At 42.8% G+C, this 23485-nt stretch overlaps 1 protein-coding gene across 2 annotated transcripts in view; it reads left to right on the forward strand.

Annotated features, from left to right (window-relative positions):
* Positions 1 to 21417, forward strand: part of GDA (guanine deaminase) — an 80298-nt gene extending 58881 nt beyond the window's left edge. Inside the window, exons 8-14 of one of the 2 annotated variants that reach the window (XM_068236388.1) lie at positions 5362 to 5469; positions 8132 to 8229; positions 10330 to 10397; positions 12407 to 12658; positions 16250 to 16368; positions 20043 to 20070; positions 20180 to 21417. In XM_068236388.1, the coding sequence (XP_068092489.1) occupies positions 5362 to 5469; positions 8132 to 8229; positions 10330 to 10397; positions 12407 to 12658; positions 16250 to 16368; positions 20043 to 20070; positions 20180 to 20250 (744 nt within the window). In that variant the 3' untranslated portion in view covers positions 20251 to 21417. The remainder of the gene's footprint in view (positions 1 to 5361; positions 5470 to 8131; positions 8230 to 10329; positions 10398 to 12406; positions 12659 to 16249; positions 16369 to 20042; positions 20071 to 20179) is intronic. The other variant, XM_068236398.1, reaches the window with a different exon arrangement.
* The last annotated feature ends 2068 nt before the right edge of the window (positions 21418 to 23485 follow it).

The raw sequence follows: 23485 nt of genomic DNA on the forward strand, positions 1-23485 counted from the left end.
CACTAGGTGGACAAATGAGAATCATCCTGATTCTCATTTGAGACTCATTGGGGTGTTATTTTCATGTGCATAGAGGGAAAAAACTCACTTGGCGGTCATTTTGCCCAAGCAAATTCTTTACTTTAATTCTTACTTAAATGTTTACTTTACTTTAATCCTTTAATTCTTTTTCTTTTTTCTTTATCGCTGGTGCGTTTGTGAATTGCATAGGGCCCATGGTCTTACAGCTACTCTTTAATCAAACTGTAATTTGATTAAAGAGTGAGAGTGGGCATGAATGAGAGTGGGCATGAATCACTCCACTCTTTATTACCAGGTTTTGTCTGACATTCAGGGTCAGTAAACAAATGTTTTACTTTGTGACCATCTCCCCTAGTCATGCTCATGGTGTTAATCGGCAGGGGCGCCGCGAGGCATAAAGCGAACCAAGCGGTCGCTTGGGGCCTCAAGATCTTAGGGGCCTTGGCGGCTCCGTGACGTCGGCGTGACGTCACTTTTTCCCCGCAGCCCCGCGGGGCTGGCACTGGCAGAGCAGAGCAGGGCTACGGGAAGATGGCCGCCGCCAAAGCCCTGCTCTGGAGACTATGTCTCCAGTACAGGGCTTCGGGTGGCCATCTTCCCGTAGCCCTGCATGAATCAGCGCGGGAGATTGGAGGAGGGAGCCAGGGAGGGAGCTCCGTGGGAACTGCGCGCCTGAGGAGCCGGTGTTCCAACATTTTAGCATACCCGACAGAATAGCATACAAATGCTACTGAGCATGTGCAAAGTCATGCAGGGCATACATTAACCCCATAATACCCATCAGCAGCATTAACCATTTCAACCCCAGTTAGCTGCCTGTGTGCTGATGTGCAATCTCCACTATCCAAGTGGACATAGAGTTAGAATAAAAAGTTGTCCGAGCGAAGCGAGGACCGAGCCCACAGCCCAGCGAGCGAAGCGAGCGGGCAAGGGGACACTGATTCTACTAACAAGGGGTATATCACTTTAAATGTATGCTATTCTGTCAATGTATGCTAGTTAGTTGGAACACCGGCCGGGAGAGGAGACGGGGAGAGAAGACTTCTGCCAGTGCCAGCCTGCCAGGTGAGTAAATTCTTTTCTTTTTGCAGCCCTAATTGCGATTGATTTCTGCTGAACTGAGCCCTAATTGCGTTTGATATCTGCTGAAAATGTGGCCCTAATTGCGATTGATTTTTGCTGAACTGTGCCCTAATTGCGTTTGATATCTGCTGAAAATGTGGCCCTAATTGCGATTGATTTCTGCTGAACTAACTGTGCCCTAATTGCGTTTGATATCTGCTGAAAATGTGGCCCTAATTGCGATTGATTTCTGCTGAACTGTGTCCTAATTGCGTTTGATATCTGCTGAAAATGTGGCCCTAATTGCGATTGATTTCTGCTGAACTGTGCCCTAATTGCGTTTGATATCTGCTGAAAATGTGACCCTAATTGCGATTGATTTCTGCTGAACTGTGACCTAATTGCGTTTGATATCTGCTGAAAATGTGGCCCTAATTGCGATTGATTTCTGCTGAACTGTGACCTAATTGCGTTTGATATCTGCTGAAAATGTGGCCCTAATTGCGATTGATTTCTGCTGAACTGTGCCCTAATTGCGTTTGATATCTGCTGAAAATGTGGCCCTAATTGCGTTTGATTTCTGCTGAACTGTGCCCTAATTGCGATTGATTTCTGCTGAACTGTGCCCTAATTGCGTTTGATATCTGCTGAAAATGTGGCCCTAATTGCGTTTGATTTCTGCTGAACTGTGCCCTAATTGCGTTTGATTTCTGCTGAACTGTGCCCTAATTGCGTTTGATATCTGCTGAAAATGTGGCCCTAATTGCGTTTGATTTCTGCTGAACTGTGCCCTAATTACGTTTGATTTCTGCTGAAAATGTGGCCCTAATTGCGTTTGATTTCTGCTGAACTGTGCCCTAATTACGTTTGATTTCTGCTGAAAATGTGCCCTAATTGCGTTTGATTTCGGCTGAAAATGTGCCCTAATTGCGTTTGATTTCGGCTGAAAATGTGTCCTAATTGCGTTTGATGTCTGCTGAAAATGTGCCCTAATTGCGTTTGATTTCTGCTGAAATGTGGCACAAATTGCGTTTTTATTTTCTGGTGTCTGGGGTAACTGTTGCTGCATTTATTATTTAATGGTCATAGTTGGCTATATTTGCTGTGCTACGGTTAAGCTTCGCCCATACAATGTCATGGCCACGCCCATCTTTCGGCGCGCTACGCGCGCCTCAATCACCCCCACATCAATTTTTCCCCGCAAACAGCCCGCCCCAATCCGCCCTCCTGCTCCACCCACATGTCATGGCCACGCCCACTTATGCGGGATAACCACACCCATTTTTCGCCGCGGCGCAGGATAGGGCCTCTTGCTACAGTCCGCTTGGGGCCACAAAAACCTTAGCCGCACCCCTGTTAATCGGCTTTAAATTTAAGTTAGTTTACAAGATTTATTTTAGTATTTGATGAATGTCAGAAGAAGCTGCTGTTGATTAGATCTGTTTACTCTAACCAGTATCAGTGTTAGATCAGATCTAGCTATTCCATTGGAAAAAGGATCACAGTACTATATACACTAATGCTAGGTACACATGATACAATTTTCTGGCAGATTTACCAATTTTTTCCAACATGTCCGATCTGAATTTCGATCGATTTTCCGATCGATTTTTGTTCCTTTTATGGAAATTGATCGGAAAATCAATCGAAATTCAGATCAGACATGTTGGAAAAAATCGATCTGGCAGGTAAATCTGCCAGAAAATTATATTGTGTGTACATAGCAAAACAGCATGTGCAAAGGGGACTAATTATACTCCTAACTTAAAGGACAACTTAAGTAAGAAGTATATGGACGATGCCATATTTATTTCCTTTTAAGCAATACCAGTTGCATGGCAGCCATTGTGTTCAATTTGGCTGCAGTAGTGTCTGAATTACACAAGAAACAAGCATGAAGTTGGGGTAATATGCAGAGCGCTCAACAATATCTGATATCTACTGAGCCCCTGATGAGTCATTGGACGAAACTAGTAGGGCGGTGCCAGGCAGAGTGAGGAGACGCCAGGATGAACTCAGTAGGATTTTATATGCGCATGAGAAGTTTTTAAATTTAAGTGCGCTACTTTTAACAGTTTTGAATAACAATGGATTTACACTATGTCAAGCCTGTTTTGAGTCATAGGCAAAGTGTGATATGGAGCAAGTGAATGCCATACTCACCAAAAAGCGCTGTTTGCTGACCTGCTTCTGGTTAGCAAGACAATCTGGTGAGAGGCTTGATTTATTATAAGGTGGTGGCACACTGGGTGCTTTGCTGTGTTACCGGGGAGCACTTAAGCTAGTGATCATACCCTGCTATAGCAGTATCACACTATTGCCATTCCATTTCCTTTACATGTGGGGAGTGATAAACCTAGAATATCTGGATTGTGGAAACCGGAATCTACTGGCTGGGCCAGAAGCGTTTTCTGCTGATTTTCATTTGATCAGCCATCTTATCTGGTGAGCGTAATCTAATACTATTAAAGGAATACTATCGATACCCAAGTGTTCTAAAATGACAGTGTGAAAATAATGTAAACATTTTCCTACTTTTCATGTTAAATATCAGAGGTAAAAACTGTAATTTATTGAGGGTAGGATTTAGCTATATTGGGACAAATCAATTGCAGAAGGGGTGTCTGCTTCAATGCACAGCCAGAGTTGCATATCAAACTACAGAAAGAAAATATCAAACATATCAAACTCTGAAAGCAAAAACAGAATTCGTTACATTTCCTCTGCTCTCTTCAGACACTTCAGTCAGAACACAGGACACAGGAGCTGCAGCTCTTCTCTGTCACACACAGAGCTACACATAGAGTTAACTGATCAAGTGTGAGGGGAATTTCCCCTCTCCTCATGGCTCAGTCAGCCGTCAGTTTTGGCGTCAGTAAACTTTGAATGTATTTTGCTAACAGTAAACAAAGAAGTTGCTACTAAAATGTATACACCAGTACTTAGCAGCACTTCCCAAACAATTCCTGTGTTAATTGAAAAAAATATGTGAATCGATAGTATTCCCTTAAGCTGGATGATGCCCGTGGAAAACTGAACATAGTGTCAAGAAGTCTGAAGGACTTTGTTCAGGGACTTTTTTTTTTTTTTTTTTTGTTCTTTTATACTTCATCTGTTTTGGCTTTTATTGTTTTCTTTATATTGATCCTATGAGGACATTCTAGGGATTGCATGCATATATGTAAACTGAGTTCAAAGTAGATATCAGATATTGTTGAGCGCTCGCTCTGCATATTACCCCAACTTCATTGATTATTCAAAGTGATACACACACTTTTTATGCAGGAGTGATCCAATAGAGCTAAACTAAAGTGTAGTAAAGTGATTAGTAATTTGATATTAGAACGAGGAGAGCATTTGTGGGCAACCTTTTCATTTAAAAGAAACAAGCATACAGCTAATCTTGTCAGATTTTACAAAAATGGCAGAAACACCTGATCTACTGCATGCTTGTTCAGGGGCTATGGTTAAATGTATTGAGGCAGAGGATCAACAGGACAGCCCAGCAACTGATATTGCTTAAAAGGAAATAAATATGGCAGTCTCCATATACCTCTCACTTCAATTGTCCTTAGGTACACAAATCTCTATCTGACCAACAGGGATGCAACCTCCATTGCCACATACCAGTATCCCATGCACTAGTTCAACATTTCTGCATTTCCTATGGATAGTCTGCTTTCCTCCTATATCCCAAAAACATTCTGATTATATTGTTGTCAACCTCCCCCCCCCTCTCCTCCAAAATCCGTTGAGGGACAATTGGTGACATACCTACCTACTCTGTAAAAGTGCTGGGGAAAATGCCAGTGCTATATAGATCAATAATAATAATAAATGGAGTAGGATCACCACTGAAAACCTTCCAAATTATAACATAAATATTACTTACTAGTAGACCCAAGCCCATTTAAAAACGGGCTCTAGGTCTTTTTCTGGCCGCCACCAGTGCGCGCCCTCCGTGCGCACCTCGCACGCAACTGCCAAGCGCTGCGCGCGCGCCCGCCAAGCACGCCCGCACCCACCCACCTCGCTTACCCGCCCGCAACCCGCCCACCTCGCTCCCTGGTCCCGTCCAGCTGTCCGTTACTGCGCACATGCGCAGTAACGAAGAACCTGGGACACAGGGACAGCTGCTGGACGCAGCGACAGTTAGGGTTTTATTATAGAGGATAGTTTTGTCATTTGTCAGTTGAATGTGCTTTTTGATCATTTCTTTTTTGTTATGAAAAGTTATTTCAGCTCCATAATATTTCACTCTTCTTTATTCCCTTTCAGAGCCACATTAGTGAGTCTCTCGCAGAGATTGATGAGGTGTTAAGATTATTTCCTGACTATAAAAATTACACTGAGGTGTATGGAAGAAATAAGCTTCTGACACATAAAGTGAGTTTTTAAAAATGTAGAAGAAAGTACAGAGTACATTTCCCCAGCAATGCTGCAGCAGATTGTCAGAGAGTACAGAGTACATTTTCCCAGCAATGCTGCAGCAGATTGTCAGAGAGTACAGAGTACATTTTCCCAGCAATGCTGCAGCAGATTGTCAGAGAGTACAGAGTACATTTTCCCAGCAATGCTGCAGCAGATTGTCAGAGAGTACAGAGTACATTTTCCCAGCTATGCTGCAGCAGATTGTCAGAGAGTACAGAGTACATTTTCCCAGCAATGCTGCAGCAGATTGTCAGAGAGTACAGAGTACATTTTCCCAGCAATGCTGCAGCAGATTGTCAGAGAGTACAGAGTACATTTTCCCAGCTATGCTGCAGCAGCTTGTCAGAGAGTACAGAGTACATTTTCCCAGCAATGCTGCAGCAGATTGTCAGAGAGTACAGTGTACATTTTCCCAGCAATGCTGCAGCAGCTTGTCAGAGAGTACAGAGTACATTTTCCCAGCAATGCTGCAGCAGCTTGTTAGAGAGTACAGAGTAAATTTTCCCAGCAATGCTGCAGCAGATTGTCAGAGAGTACAGAGTACATTTTCCCAGCAATGCTGCAGCAGATTGTCAGAGAGTACAGAGTACATTTTCCCAGCAATGCTGCAGCAGATTGTCAGAGAGTACAGAGTACATTTTCCCAGCAATGCTGCAGCAGATTGTCAGAGAGTACAGAGTACATTTTCCCAGCTATGCTGCAGCAGATTGTCAGAGAGTACAGAGTACATTTTCCCAGCAATGCTGCAGCAGATTGTCAGAGAGTACAGAGTACATTTTCCCAGCAATGCTGCAGCAGATTGTCAGAGAGTACAGTGTACATTTCCCCAGCAATTCTGCAGCAGATTGTCAGAGAGTACAGAGTACATTTTCCCAGCAATGCTGCAGCAGATTGTCAGAGAGTACAGAGTACATTTTCCCAGCAATGCTGCAGCAGCTTGTCAGAGAGTACAGAGTACATTTTCCCAGCAATGCTGCAGCAGATTGTCAGAGAGTACAGAGTACATTTTCCCAGCAATGCTGCAGCAGCTTGTCAGAGAGTACAGAGTACATTTTCCCAGCAATGCTGCAGCAGCTTGTCAGAGAGTACAGAGTAAATTTTCCCAGCAATGCTGCAGCAGATTGTCAGAGAGTACAGAGTACATTTTACCAGCAATGCTGCAGCAGATTGTCAGAGAGTACAGAGTACATTTTCCCAGCAATGCTGCAGCAGATTGTCAGAGAGTACAGAGTATATTTTCCCTGCAATGCTGCAGCAGATTGTCAAAACTACCTTATGTGAATTAAGCGATACTTGAACTTTACGAATAAAAATTTGGATAGAAAGCTTTAGCACATTAATTATAGTAAAAGTGTACAAAATTGGGCTTGTAATTTTATAGGCAGTAGATTTGTTCCAGATCAACCATTTAGATTTTTGAAGTGCCATAACTATGTTGGATAGTATTTTATTATATAGCATTTTAGCATATTTTCTTTGGCCATTGCCACCTAGTGGTTGATGGACTAAATGGTCTCGGAGCCCTTATTTCCATGAGGCTGCATGCTGTTTCATTCAATGATTACTAATTGTGGAATTACCTGTCCATTCATAAATGTTCCTTTTTCCAAAATTGACTTTCAATTTGCAACCTTTACAAATTTCATTAGGAGAATTTATTCCCCTGGTCTTACATTCAGTTGCTCTTGAGGAAGAGAACACTATTTATTGAAACACATAGAGCTGAATACTGTCTACATTGTATATCATACTTTCTCCATCCTTGGTTGTCCATGTCGCAGACCTCTTTAATGTTTTATACAGAACAATACTTATATATAGGAGGCGTGTTCTGAATAGGGGTGCATTGGTTGTCCTGGTGGTCTTTTTAAAGAGAGTCTGAAGCGAGAATAAATCTCGCTTCAAACCTCATAGATAGCAGGGGCATGTGTGCCCCTGCTAAAACGCAGCTATCCCGTGGCTTAACGGGGGTCCCTTCACCCCCAAATCCCCTCCGTGCAGCTGGGGAGCGCTTCCGCATTGGGGCAGGGCTAACCGCCGCAGCCCTGCCTCATGCGCGTCTATCAGACGCGTACCTCCGCCTCTCCCCCGCCCCTCTCAGTCTTCCTTCACTGAGAGGGGTGGGGCAGAGGCGGCGATGCGCGTCTGATAGACGCGACTAGAGGCAGGGCTGCAGCCATTAGCCCTGCCTCCAGGAAGGAGATTTCACGACCAACTTTGCGACCAAGTCTTGCGGGGGTGGGTTTGGGGGTGAAGGGACCCCCGTTTAGCCGCGGGATAGCGGCGTTTTAGCAGGGGCACACATGCCCCTGCTAACTATGAGCTCTGAAGCGAGATTTATTCTCGCTTCAGAGTCTCTTTAAATATGTATAAAGTTTTAACATATTTGTCAGAGCTAGTAATCACTCTATCCCCACTGTAGTCTTGTTTAGGCCTCTATTCAATAATGTAATACTGATTTATCCAATTAGTTCTGTCTATAAGGTACCCCATTCGGCCATTCTTGTCTTAGCAAGTGATGGACTAGATGGTTGGTTCCTCAAGTGGGTGGGCCTTTTTTCCATGACAGGGCTGGGCAAGCTCAATATTTATGTGTGTTTATATCCTTCCATCCTAGACAGTAATGGCACATGGCTGCTATCTCTCTAATGAAGAGCTACTTGTTTTTAAAGAAAAAGGAGCTGCATTATCACATTGTCCAAATTCAAATATTTCGTAAGTTTAAGTCAAAATATATTTCAGAAGTACACTAACAAAATTGAATAAAATATAAACCGCTTATTTTTCTCACAGTAATCCGTGTGCCTCATACCGCATCAATCTCCTGCCATTGCTTACTGCTCAGATTTAAACTAAGCTTATTCTGCAATAATTGGAGTATGCTCGTATTTATGTCTTTTGCCAGGTCGCTTTGCATTTACAATCACATTTTTGCCGGTATTCAATAGAATTGTGCACATGTATTTTTATGAAAGCATGCATAAGTGCTGTGGAAGTGCAAAGACAAATGCATGCACCAGATGAGAGCTGCACATAGTGTGAGAAAGCACAAGAAAAATATACAAAATTATTCCAGAAAGGCTTGACTATTAATAATGCAATAATCATCACTAGTTTTGCCCACAGAAAGGGCTGTCATAGAGATCCGAGAAGCCACTGATTTTTTTCTTGATTACTCGTTCTTTTCTTTTAACAGCAGTCTATACACAGGCATCAACACAGCTGATCTGACAGTTTTCCAATGCATCTCCCTGCTCCCATCATAGCCTCCTCTTCTGCCACTCAGGCTCAGCTCACTCTAGGTCTGGTGTCCAGCATTTTGATGGAACGGGCAGTGGACTCCAAAGGGATGGAATAAGCCTGTCCATCTGTTTCTATGGGCTGCTTTACACCAAGTGACGTAGCTAAAGAGCTTTGAGCCCCAGTGTAAATTTTACATTGGGGCCCCTAATCGATCTGTACATAACAATTCATATGGCATAACAAAACCTGCCAAGGACATCCACATTATGAAAGGTATAAGCAAAGGGGAATGGTTTGTTAAAGAGAATCTGTATTGTTAAAATCGCACAAAAGTAAACATACCAGTGCGTTAGGGGACATCTCCTATTACCCTCTGTCACAATTTCGCCGCTCCCCGCCGCATTAAAAGTAGTCAAAAACAGTTTTAAAAGTTTGTTTATAAACAAACAAAATGGCCACCAAAACAGGAAGTAGGTTGATGTACAGTATGTCCACACATAGAAAATACAGCCATACACAAGCAGCTTTCCTTTTGAATCTCAAAAGATCATTTGTGTGTTTACCTTCTGTCCCCTGCAGCTCTCATGCACTGAACATTACAGGCTTCCTGCAGACAGCTCTGCCTGTGCCTGTGTTTGTAATTCCTCAGTATGTGTCAGCCAGCTCCTTTCACAGCCTAACAGAGGAGGATTTTTATCCAGCTCTCTTTCACTGATAAGCAGAGACGCTGCTGGCTTATGTAAATAACACACACACTGGAGTGTGCATAGAGGGGCCTGGAGGGGGACATACATAGCAGATCAGCACGGAAGAGTTGGCCGCCCTCCAGATACAGGACGACAAGTCCGACAGGGGAAAGATACATTGATTTATTACAGAGAGGGTGATAGTAGAAAGTGCTGCAGTAAGCCAGAGCACATTAGAATATGTTTAGGAACTTATAGGATGGTAGAACAAAGCATGACATTTTTGATACAGAGTCTCTTTAATGATTACCACTATGCAAAGCATATATTGAAGTGATAATTACCAGCACAGTACCATTGAAGAGCTAATGCTGTGGTTGAGGGCTGGCCCCTGGTGGGCCTCTCTGGTCCAAGGGCCCCGGTGCGGTCGCACCCTCTGCCTCCCCTATTACTACACCACTGTTCACACCTATCTGTTTGTATTGAGTTTGTTTCTGACAAAACCTGACCTGTATGATTTTTTCAAACAGTGGACAGTGTTAATTAATCCAATTACTGGTATGAATCTGCACCAGAGTGACAGTGGACCTGTGCCAATACAGCAAATCCATACAGTACAGATATGATTCTGTTCTGGCTGGGTCTATTATAGTGCAAACTAAACATCACGGTGTATCACACCAAAACTCAGATGTCTCTCAGATGATTTGGCTGCACAGCAAATTAATTTGCCCGTTTGAATACTGCTAACAAAGTTAGTGCTACAACTGAGGACTTTAGCATGAACTGTAAGCATTGTAACTGTAATTTGAAACTCCTATGAAACAATTCATTTGTCAAATTAAGTTGGTGAGATCTATTCACATTTATGACTTATTGCGTTTAGATTGTGTAGCGGTCATCTTGATGTGAGAAATGTACTAAAGCACAAGGTTAAACTGGGTCTCGGAACAGGTAAGCTAAATGCATTTCATGATTTTGATTTCACTACTGCTCTTTAGGCCTCATTCAGATAAACACAAATGACAGGTGTCCACATTGGCAACCACCACTAACCATGGTAGTACATTGCTACAACCACACCCACTATAGCTCAGCTCTCACAGGGCATTTATACTGAAATCATTAAAATAGACAACTGACAAACACTGTGCTTGTGGTGTTTTGTTTTTTTTTACTATGTGGCTAACACAATGCTAAACAATTTTACTTCTAAACACCTAAGTGAACTGTCAGGTCCCATTGAGCGATATGCTGCTTGCTTTACCAGCGGACAAAGCAGTGGTTTCTTTATTGGTATTGAAGGAACACATTCCAAACGATCTAATGCTACATGTCCTTTTAGCTACCCTTTCGTGGCACTTTTGTGGAAAGAGTGTTATTTACAGTATGTCACCAAATAGTAAGGACTCCTTCTCATGATATCTACACCACATAGAAACTGATAACTAATAACTGTTCCCCCCTTCCAGCTGTAGCTGAACTGTGCTGGATGACAAGCTTCCTTCATCTCTGGATATGAGCACATCTATAGATACTGATATTGGTTAAATAAGCTTAGGAATAAGTCTATGTTCCCATGCTTGTCCATTACCATAGGCACTCGGCAACTAGATAAGTGGAGCCTGTTATCCCTCTAACCAAGCCTGGCTAATTGTCAGGGAAATCCACTGAGTCACTCTATCTAGACTCTACACAATCATAATAATAATTCCAATACTTTATTAGCACTTTTCTCCTACCAGACTCAAAGCGCTTACGAGGCAGCCACTAGAGCACACTCAGTAGGCAGTCTTGCCCAAACATGAGGGGACCGTGAGAGGAACCCGAAGGCTCTATATAGGACCCAGAGCCTTCCCTCTCCAATCTTTCAGTTGACATTCACTTTAAAATTCTTGTATACAAAAGAGTAGCTGTGAGTAGATGGGAGATAATTTCAGTAGTAGGTTAGAGTTGCATTTGGGATGCTATCTTAAAATGAATTAAACTACAGTAGGTATGGAGACTGGTGAGACCTTAATGGTAAGCTTGAATTGTATCCAATGTGTGATAGGTAACCAGTGGAGCGATTGACTAAAGGGGCCCATACACTCAGTCGATTAGCGGACGATCGATCTAAATCGATCGATCCATCGATCACAAATCGATTGCCTGATCAATCAATTTGTGGCCGATTTCGATCGATTTCATTCGATCTGACATGCTGGAAAATCTAGGTCGATCTGATGAGATTGATTATCAATTTGCATTGGACCTAATGGAAATCTGATGGCAAAAAAATGCCATCAGATCGATTTTCCTACTGAAATCTATTGGAAATCTGTTCGTAGTAAAAAATGTTCCTAAACACATCAGATAGATCAGAAAATGTATCTGATGATCTATCTGCTGCTAATCTAACACGTGTATGGCCACCTTAAAGGAGTTATCAGGCAAATCGTGTAAAATTAGCTTTACTCACCTGGGGCTTTCTCCAGCCCCTTGCTGCTGACTGTCCCACTGCTGTCAATCATGGCCACGTGGGCCGCGGGGAACTGCGCAGTTCGCTGCGGCCCACGTGGCCATGATTGACAGTGGCGCTAGGCGCAGCCGCAGTAAGGCCGGCCCCGCGGTCGGCCTGAATACCGACCACGGAGACCAGGGTAGCGGCGGGGAGCAGAGTGGTCGGCGTGGGACAGTCGGCAGCAAGGGGCTGGAAAAAGCCCCAGGTGAGTAAAGCTAATAAGAAATGTAATTCTGGATGCATTGGAGTAGAGAGGAGATATACAAATTACACATATGGAATATGAGGAGGCCATGCACTATTTTGTTTGCTTTTATTCTTGGATCATTTGCATTTTCTGTAAATGTTAGATCACAGCACATCAAATTCAGGTACCTGGATTTATCAGTTTTCTGGAGTGGATTTTTTTTTAATTTAGGTTTGTTGGCTTATCTAACTGTATGCTACTGTGACCTAACAGATATCGCTGGAGGATACTCCATATCCCTCCTGGACTCAATCCGTAAGGCAATTGAAACGTCAAAGATTATTTTTATGGAGAAACAAAAGAAACAGGTGGAGGGCAATGAAATAGACACATTCCAGAAGATGAAAATAGAAACAAATGCAATAAACTCAAATGCTAAAAATGAAATAGTAGAGAAGGAAGCAAGCTATAAGGTTTTAAGTATTAATGAGGCTTTCTGGCTTGCAACTCTTGGAGGAAGTGAAGGTCAGTATTAACTAAAAACAAACCCTTGCCTTATGGATGCTGTGAAAAATGATATTGCATATACAACATCATATCAAAAATGATATACTCAAAGAAGTTAATAAATGTTAGTTCCCAAAAGCAAAATCTCAATAGGTGCCCATAGTTTATGACAGGGGCCCTCCAACAGTTTAGATAAGGGTTTGATTCGCAATCTTTGAAACTTTTGGGGGCCAGGCTTTGTGGAAAGAGAGAAATCGCCCCAAAAATTATAATTTCTGCACCTAGGTCATGTAGGTCCTGTATGTTGTAACTACTGCGCCTAGTTCATGCACGCCAAACTCTGGACAGCAGGCTAAATCTGGCCGCAGAGTTAACAAATATGGCCTGCAAGTGGTTTCCCAAATTTGTATTATGTTTGGCCCACTTTGGACAACTAGGGAAGCTATTGAAGGTGAAGCCAGGGAAGTCGTATGAGGGAGGGAGGAGGAGCACTAGACACCAGGGAACTGTGTAGCAGAGGGAGACAGGGTCACTAGACTGAGTCAGGCAAAAACAGTGCTGGAAATATGGGTGCCGCGATAGGCAGTAATGTGAATTGTGGCTATAGCTGATTATGCCTAGAGAGGTGCTCAGTCAGTAATAATGATTAAAACAGTGTAATTCGGCTGCCTGCAAAAGATAGAAACTGAATTACATCTTTACCCAGTGTCAATGGGAGCCTGGAGGGGGAGTAGTAATTAACGTCGCAGGGACTTTTGCAGGAGTCGGGTGAGACATTTTTCAGCTTTACCCTGCTCCCAAATTTCCCGGCAACTTAATAACTTGTGTGCCACTAGACACCATGGAAACTGTATAGGGGAGGGGGGTAACTAGACACTAGGGAACTGTATAGCGGAGGGAGGAGGGACCACTAAACACCAGGGAATTGTATTGGGGTTGGAGGATCACTAGACACCAAGGAACTGTATAGAGGAGGGAGGTGGCATTAGACACCAGGGAACTGTATAGAGGAGAAAGGAGGGTACTAGACACCAGGGAACTGTATAGGGGAGGGAGGGGCAGCCGATAAATATCAGAGAACTTTATAAGGGAGGGAGGTGGCCACTAGACATTGAGATTGGTCAGCAACTTGGTCCCAGTGTTCAATTTTGTCCCACTTTGTATTTAAATTTGACACCCCTGACTTAGGTATGCTATAATTGTTCTGTTGAATCAACTAAAATGTGTCCTCCGTTAATTCCAGTCACTATGTCCCCTACATTAAGGCAGAGAGCACCCATAAAATCGTGCATGTTTTGATGCACATGTCAAAACATTCACTTCTGCACTGGCCATTGTAGTTGAAGGCCCGCTCAGGAATTGCATGTCGCTTGCTTTCGATCACTTTTTGCATTCACTTTTTTACTGTGATGTTAAATTGCACAGCAGTTTGCTTCTTCCCACAGGGCATACAAGTTTCTGAATTAAATATACTGCGTCATAAAATATGAAAACATTGTGCATTGCAACGCAATCTGAAAAAATTGTGAATGATCACGGAAAATCGTGGGCCGAAAAAACATGTTTGCAAATACAGAATGAATGCAGAGCACCATAAACCCCCGCAAACACCCACAAAATTGCTAATGCAAGTGTGCTTCCAAACTAATACAGATATCATATCCATCATATTGTTAATGTTTTGCACCATGCCAAAAGTTATAAAGGAAATGTATGTGTGTGTCTATATTAGTACACACACATATACATGCGCAATATTTCATGCTTTCCTCCTCAGAATGGAGTTTAAGACTTTGTAACATCTTGAAAAGTGTACTACAGAGGTTTATACTTTGTATTGTGATAGTACTGCTTTTATTATGGGATGAGAATACTAATAATTTTTTATTGCATACAAATTTAAAGCAAACTAATATGCAGCTTGGTATTGGGCCAGCCTAAATTGTCAGAGAGTACATTTAGCCCATTAAATTTGCATGCAAGCTGGAAATATTAGCATCTCGTTGAACAACACTTGTACTGGTCAGTGTTACTATTGCTAACACACACACACATTTATAAAAGTGTACCCATGCTTACATTCAGGGCCAGACAGAGGCTTGGGAGGCAATAGCCTCTGGCTGCACAGCCCTGAGGATGCCTGTGTCCACTGAGTGCCCTTCCTTGCCAGAGTATGTGGAGTGAGCTGGAACAGTTAACTGTCTTGACGCTACTGGAATCCTTCTTAACCCTTTTACTAGGTCACATTTACATCTGACCTGTAGATGGAACTCTGCTACTTGCATTTCTAATAAGATGATCTGTACTGCTGTGGGTTGTTGGTTCCTGTCTAGGCATGCTGGAAACAGCAGTACACTGTTTGGTGAGCAGCACACCCCAAACTCCTTTTCACTCACTTTAGGGTACATACACACAGCATACAAATGTCTTTAGCTGCGAGGCAGGAACTAAAGACAGATGATTGCAAGGTGCGGTTTTAAATGACAATTTGCACCAGCAACAATTGTACACATGCGACAACATACTGAGTGATGTCACAACGGAAGCAGTCTGCCACGGACTTGTAAAGTGATCAACGTCGTCTGCTTCCAAGCTATCCACAAGACGAACTCTAAATTGCGCGATGGTTTGCACTACAAAAGTTGTGCGTGATCAGACGGCTTGATCTCTTGTGCTAGGGCTTGTCGGCAGACAGTCTTTGTCACGCGCTGCCAATTCATGAAGTATTTGTTGCACACAACCTCCTCCGTTGCCTGTTTTGAGAGACATTTGTATGGGCCTTTAAGCAGACACACCCAACTCAGCTACATCTGAAGAGTATTGTTTATACTTTAACCTAACGTTAAAGAGAATCTGTATTGTTAAAATCGCACAAAAGTAAACATACCAGTGCGTTAGGGGACATCTCCCATTACCCTCTGTCACAATTTCGCCGCTCCCCGCCGCATTAAAAGTAGTCAAAAACTGTTTTAAAAAGTTTGTTTATAAACAAACAAAATGGCCACCAAAACAGGAAGTAGGTTGATGTACAGTATGTCCACACATAGAAAATACATCCATACACAAGCAGGCTGTATACAGCCTTACTTCTGAATCTCAAGAGATCACTTGTGTGTGTTTACCTTCTGTCCCCAGCTTCTCTCATGCACTGAACATTACAGGCTTCCTGCAGACAGCTCTGCCTATGTCGGTTAATTCCTCAGTATGTGACAGACCAGCTCCTTTCACAGCCTCCAGAGGAGGATTTTTATCCAGCTCTCTTCTATCACTGATAAGATAGCAGAGAAGCTGCTGGCTTATGTAAATAAAACACACACTGGAGTGTGCATAGAGGAACAGTTCAACACTGAAGAACTTGGCAGCCTTCCAGACACAGGCCGACAAGTCTGACAGGGGAAAGATACATTGATTTATTACAGAGATGGTTATAGTAGAAAGAGCTGCAGGAAGCCAGAACACATTAGAATAGGTTTAGGAACTTGTAGGAAGGTAGAAAAAACGTTGTAATTTTTGTTACAGAGTCACTTTAAATGTCATTAGACATTTATATTACATATATGTGTGTTTTGAAAATATTAACAGAAATCATTTTCTTGATTTTATTCATAGCTCTGAGTATTGATCACATAGTTGGAAATTTTCAAGTTAACAAGGAATTTGATGCATTGCGAATCAACCTTGAAGCCCTCAACAGCCCCTTTGAAGTGTTTTCTGATATCTCAAAAGAGGTACCATTAACAATTAAGATTACATTTGGCTAAAACTGGTCTTGTGTAGATAAAAATAAAGACACCACCATCACCATCACCAAAATGTTACAGCTTCTTCTTCTTCAAAAAAAATCCCCACCAAATGTAATAGCTTCATACTGGTAATTGTGATATACATTCCCTATTTATACCTTCAAACATCAAAGAATATCGTCTTCTCAAAATGCCTTTCATCCATGGTGCAGCTTCAGGCATTGAAATCTGACTAATTCTGGGAACACACCATGCAACTTCCATCTTCCAGTCCGAATGACGGGAATTGGACGATTATTTCCGACCTGTCCGATCTGTTTCTGTTTCTGATGTTATAATCGGAAAATTGATCCTTTTTCGATTGGGAACAGTTTGGACATGTACACATGATACAACTTCCAATCATATTACCTGGCGATCGGACAGGAAATTATATTGTGTGTTCCCATCATTAAAGAGACACTGAATCGAAAAAAAAAAATATGATATAATGATTTGTATGTGTAGTACCAAACACACAGGAGAAACTCACTTCCCAAACAGTTCTCTGCTGCTTATATAGAGCCTGCAGGCTGCTTGTAAGCCAATCAAGAAGTGCACATACACATGACACCTAGTCTGCAGTGATTGATTCAAACAGAAGCTGAGCTACTCAGCTAGTCATAGGAGAGGGTTTCAGTTCCATATAGACAATGGCTATATGGCCAGCAGGGGGCACCAGCGTGCAGGATATACCCTCTCATCTGCCCCCCTCCTAACTAAACTGCATGGGAATCTATATTAAAATTTAAAAACAATAATGGTGCACAAGCCAGCCTGGGGCCCCAGGAACTCTCACTGCCCGGGGCCCCAGAACCAGCATGCAACACCATATGTGAGCGCAGCCAAGCCCTGGATCTGCCACACCCAGGAGCTTGTCCCCAACTGCTCTGAAACTTACCAAACACACAGGAGAAACTCACTTCCCAAACAGTTCTCTGCTGCTTATATAGAGCCTGCAGGCTGCTTGTAAGCCAATCAAGAAGTGCACATACACATGACACCTATCTCTGCAGACTAGGTGTCATGTGTATGTGCACTTCTTGATTGGCTTACAAGCAGCCTGCAGGCTCTATATAAGCAGCAGAGAACTGTTTGGGAAGTGAGTTTCTCCTGTGTGTTTGGTAAGTTTCAGAGCAGTTGGGGACAAGCTCCTGGGTGTGGCAGATCCAGGGCTTGGCTGCGCTCACATATGGTGTTGCATGCTGGTTCTGGGGCCCCGGGCAGTGAGAGTTCCTGGGGCCCCAGGCTGGCTTGTGCACCATTATTGTTTTTAAATTTTAATATAGATTCCCATGCAGTTTAGTTAGGAGGGGGGCAGATGAGAGGGTATATCCTGCACGCTGGTGCCCCCTGCTGGCCATATAGCCATTGTCTATATGCAACTGAAACCCTCTCCTATGACTAGCTGAGTAGCTCAGCTTCTGTTTGAATCAATCACTGCAGACTAGGTGTCATGTGTATGTGCACTTCTTGATTGGCTTACAAGCAGCCTGCAGGCTCTATATAAGCAGCAGAGAACTGTTTGGGAAGTGAGTTTCTCCTGTGTGTTTGGTAAGTTTCAGAGCAGTTGGGGACAAGCTCCTGGGTGTGGCAGATCCAGGGCTTGGCTGCGCTCACATATGGTGTTGCATGCTGGTTCTGGGGCCCCGGGCAGTGAGAGTTCCTGGGGCCCCAGGCTGGCTTGTGCACCATTATTGTTTTTAAATTTTAATATAGATTCCCATGCAGTTTAGTTAGGAGGGGGGCAGATGAGAGGGTATATCCTGCACGCTGGTGCCCCCTGCTGGCCATATAGCCATTGTCTATATGCAACTGAAACCCTCTCCTATGACTAGCTGAGTAGCTCAGCTTCTGTTTGAATCAATCACTGCAGACTAGGTGTCATGTGTATGTGCACTTCTTGATTGGCTTACAAGCAGCCTGCAGGCTCTATATAAGCAGCAGAGAACTGTTTGGGAAGTGAGTTTCTCCTGTGTGTTTGGTAAGTTTCAGAGCAGTTGGGGACAAGCTCCTGGGTGTGGCAGATCCAGGGCTTGGCTGCGCTCACATATGGTGTTGCATGCTGGTTCTGGGGCCCCGGGCAGTGAGAGTTCCTGGGGCCCCAGGCTGGCTTGTGCACCATTATTGTTTTTAAATTGTATGTGTAGTACAGCTAAGAAATAAAACATTAGCAGCAGAGACACAAGTCTAATATTGTTTCCAGTACAGGAAGAGTGAAGAAACTCCAGTTGTTATCTATGCAGAAGAGCCATTGAGCTGCACGGCTTTCAAAGTCGCAGAGAGCTCTGTCTTCTGAAGCTTGTTATCTCAACTGTCAGTCATTGTATTCTCTTTTTCTCTCCAGAGGACAGTTCAAAAGTCACTGGCCTGCTCTGTAAAATCATTTATAATGCTGAGTAGTGTGTAAACTGCAAATATTAGAGAATGATGCAATGTTATAAAAAACACTAGCTGAAAATAAAAATATGAGAATATTTTCTTTGCTACTAATGTTCTAGTAATTATCTACACAACCAATTCATTATATCATCTTTTTTTTTTTTTTTTTTGCTTCAGTGTCTCTTTAAGGCTACTGAATTATTTCAAGGTTACACTAATGCTTACAAAGAAGATATAAACAGATTGAGGCTTTAGATATAGAAATTTAGCATCTTCCTTTAGAAGTTTCAGCTCCTGCTCAACTCAATCTCATTTTAAATTATGTTTTGTATACTAGACAAAAACCATCTGTAACATCTGAATGTGAATTAATTGTGTCTCCAGTTCTTATGTCAAATCACAATACAGGTATTCCCCCAGCTGCCTATACACCACGGGCCGATTCCCAATCGACTCAGCATGAAATCTTTCAGGAATTAGACTCATGATGCCGCCTCACTGTCCCCCGTCTGCGTTCCCCCCAAATGTTTTATGTCCCCCCCCCCCCCCCTCCTGGTGCCCATGTGTAAAGATTCGTTATTCATCTGCCATACTTTCGCATTGGCGATCCAGGTGGCTGCCGGCATTATGGGACACGTGTAACATCACACACGTGCCCTGCATGCTATATGCAGGTTGTCACGTGGGACCTAAATGCAGAAGTACGGCAGATAAGGACACCGGAAGGGGGGGGGGGGGGAAGCGAAGCATAACCAGGGATCTTGTCAGTCCAGGTTTTCTTCAGCAGAGACTAACTACCTAGGTGTCAGATGGAACTTAGGAGCCTGGACTATGTCTTCATAGCTCCCTCCAAATTAGACCTAATTGCTGCATTGTAGTCATATAAAAACACAAGACATTAGCAAAGTATTGATCTTATAACAACGATTAATAAGAAATGTGATAAGCTAAAATTGAATTTCTTTGCAAGAACAAAGCTATGTGTAAAAGTTTAGCTATTTAGCAACAACATATTGCGAATACTACCGGTATATGCAATGTTCTACTTTGTTCTTTGTTTGTAGTATATATTTTTCACTGAATGTTCGATTCAAAGACAATTCTATCGGTACAATATAACGCTTATGCTGTAACTGTCTTCTAGCAAGTACCAATACAAATTTGAAATTGTAAAACACAAGATACAAATAGAAAAATGTCTTCACATGACTAAATTACTTTTATCTATTTTTTTTAAGGAAATGGTCCAGAGATTCCTCTTTCTTGGTATGTAATATAGTATGTGTAAAAAAAAGAAAAAAGAAAAAAAAAAGATTTTGCTGTTATGTTTTTTGTTGTTGTTGTTGTTACTCTTAACACCAGTGTGTGTTTTCAGGTGATGACAGGAACATCACGGCTGTTTATGTGGCTGGAAGACGTGTGATGCCTTTACCCAGCAATGCATAGTGGGGTTTAACTTGGGGACCATTAGGGACTATCTGGAAATACTGTGCCTCTATTTTCTTAACATTGCTGTTATTCTTGTATTAAAACCTTCAAAATCACTTTCAGTTACTTCCAGACTATCAGATTTTCTCCTCTTTCCTGGGTTTGGCAAGCTCCTGTTAAGTTAAAATGTACTTTATTTCTTAAAGTGGACCTGAACTCAGAACTTCCTTTCTGCTCTAAAAGATAAGCAACGGCATAATCTTTGAGGGCTCGTTCCCACTATCGCGAATCTGCATGCGTCCAACGCATGCAGATCCGCACATGTAATGCAAGTGGATGGGCCTGTTTCCACTGTAGCGTTGTTGAGGTGCGTTTTTTTCAGCGGTAAAAAAAACGCACAAAAGAGCCAACGATTTCGCCTGCGTCGGGAATCCGTGCGAATCGCCGCTAATGTATTTAATAGTAAAAACGCATGCGTTTGTTACATGCGTTTTTACCCGCGATTTCGCGTGCGATTTCGCACCTTTTTCAATTTTATTTAGCCCTGGCAGTGTCATGGTTAATTTCGCATGGCACCCTGCCATGCGAAATCGCATGCGAAATCGCGGGTAAAAACGCATGCGGAAACGCATCCGCATGCGTTTTTACAAGCGTCGGAATGCGGCCGAAATCGCGTCGCAACAGTGGGAACGAGCCCTGAAGAAAAACATTTATTTGCTACAGCTGATACAAATCCTGCAATAAATCTGCAGTGTGTCCACTTCCTGCTTTCATGGAAGCAGGGTTAACATCATGTGTTTACACATTAGCTGCTCTGCCAAGGCTGCTGGTATCCCTGTGCTGACACAGCTGATAGATCAAATTACAGTTGTGATTAGTCACAGATGAGGGAAATTAGACAGGCTAAACTCTTTAAATACATACAGGATGCATTTTCCTTTTGTTTTCTTTTTGTCCTGTGCAAGAGTTCAGGTCCATTTTAACCTTGCTGTAGCTGTTGAGTTTCATTTAAAATGTACCTTGCACTGTAGTGGGAAATATGCCTCACTACAGAAATATGCAATACAAGTGTAAACCTGCACACAAACAATGATTTGCACAATGCATACATCAAGGAAAAATGCTGTTACAATATTTTGTCTGTTTCAAGCTTATTAAATTAAATTACTATTTCCGCAGAACAAAGTTGCCAAACCATTTTTGTCTAATGACCGTTACTCTTCAACTTTCATAAGTGATTTTGCATTACTTGGTTTTACTTTAAAGAGTAACTGTTAGCCCAAAAAATCAAATTTAAATCTCTATTGCAATGTGTTAAATAGTTTGTAAGGGAGCCAAAAAGGCAATGCTGAAGTTAAAAAGCAATCTAATTTTTTTACTGTGTGGCTATCATTCAGCCTTTTCTCCAAGCTCCTAAGGAGGACGCAAAGCCGCATAACAGATACTGCAGAGCATGCAGAGCATGCCCATGTCTGCCCGACCCCCCTCTCCCCCCCAGGACCAGGTGCCGATGTCTGCCCGACCCCCTCTCCCCCCCCAGGACCAGGTGCCGATGTCTGTCCGCTCCACCCCCAACCCGCCCCCCCCCCAAGAGCCGATGTCTGTCCGACCCCCCAGGACCAGGTGCCGATATCTTCTCACCCCAAACAGCTGACACGGAGAGAGAGCGGGAGCGGAGTACATCTACACACTTCCAGCGCCGCCACCGTGCATCTCTCTCCTGCTCGTGATTCTCTCACATGTGACTCGGCGGCGGCTGCTCTGCGGTGGCGGCGCTGGAAGTGTGTAGATGTACTCCGCTCCCGCTCTCTCTCCGTGTCAGCTGTTTGGGGTGAGAAGATATCGGCACCTGGTCCTGGGGGGTCGGACAGACATCGGCTCTTGGGGGGGAGCGGACAGACATCGGCACCTGGTCCTGGGGGGGGAGAGGGGGTCGGGCAGACATCGGCACCTGGTCCTGGGGGGGAGAGGGGGGTCGGGCAGACATCTGCAGTATCTGTTATCCGGCTTTGCGTCCTCCTTAGGAGCTTGGAGAAAAGGCTGAATGATAGCCACACAGTAAAAAAATTAGATTGCTTTTTAACTTCAGCATTGCCTTGTTGGCTCCCTTACAAACTATTTAACACATTGCAATAGAGATTTAAATTTGATTTTTTTGGGCTAACAGTTACTCTTTAAGGCATTATTTAAACTGGGCAATATGCCTCACTGCAGAAATATACAATACAAGTATACTGTATAACTACACAGAGATAGTCACACAGAATGGTATGCACAACGCATAAATAAAGAAAAAAATGATGGAACAATATTTTCTCTGTTTCAATCTTATTAAATCAAATTATTATCTCCGCAGAACAAAGTTGCCAGATAGTTTTTTTTGTTTAAAGAGACACTGAAGCGAAAAAAATATATGATATAATGATTTGTATATGTAGTACAGCTAAGAAATAAAACATTTGGAGCAGAGGCATAAGGCTAATATTGTTTCCAGTACAGGAAGAGTTGAGAAACTCCAGTTGCAAAAAAAGCCATTGAGCTCCACGAATTTCAAAGTCGCAGAGAGCTCTGTCTTCTGAAGCTTGTTATCTCAAGTGTCTGGCATTGTATTTTTTTTTTTCCTGCAGAGAACAGTTCAAAAGTTCACTAGCCTCCTCTGTAACATCATTTAGAATGCTGAGTAGTGTGTAAACTGCAAATATTAGAGAATTATGCTATGTTATAAAAAAAACAATATAACTGAAAATAAATATATGAGAAAATTTTTTTGCTACTAATGTTCTAGTAAATATCTGTACTACGCAACCAATTCATTATACCATAATTTTCTTTTCACTTCAGTGTCTCTTTAATGACCCTTATTTTTCCAGTTTCAGAAATGATCTTGTATTACTTACTTTTACTTGAATGTACAAGTTAAAGGACAACTTTAGTGAGCAGAAAATGGAGGCTGCCATATTTATTTCCTTTCAACCCAGCGGCAGCTTCTAATGAGATGCCTCGTTTGAAGCTGCTTTTGCAGTGGCAGTCTCTGTCAGGACAACTTGTTTGGCTGCCTAGTGCAGCCAAACTAGTGTGTGGGAGTAAGAAGCTATATTTACCTGCGCTGGGTCGGCTTCTTTTGCTCCACCGGCGGCTCTGAACTCTCGGTAGGTCCCAGTCACTTTTGATCACATGACATTAGATGTGATCAGGATCCAGGAGACCTTGTCAGCAGTGCAGCCCCACCCGGTGGAGGAAGAGGGGAGATTGA

Source organism: Hyperolius riggenbachi, chromosome 1 (assembly GCF_040937935.1).
Source record: "Hyperolius riggenbachi isolate aHypRig1 chromosome 1, aHypRig1.pri, whole genome shotgun sequence".
NCBI lineage: Eukaryota > Metazoa > Chordata > Amphibia > Anura > Hyperoliidae > Hyperolius > Hyperolius riggenbachi.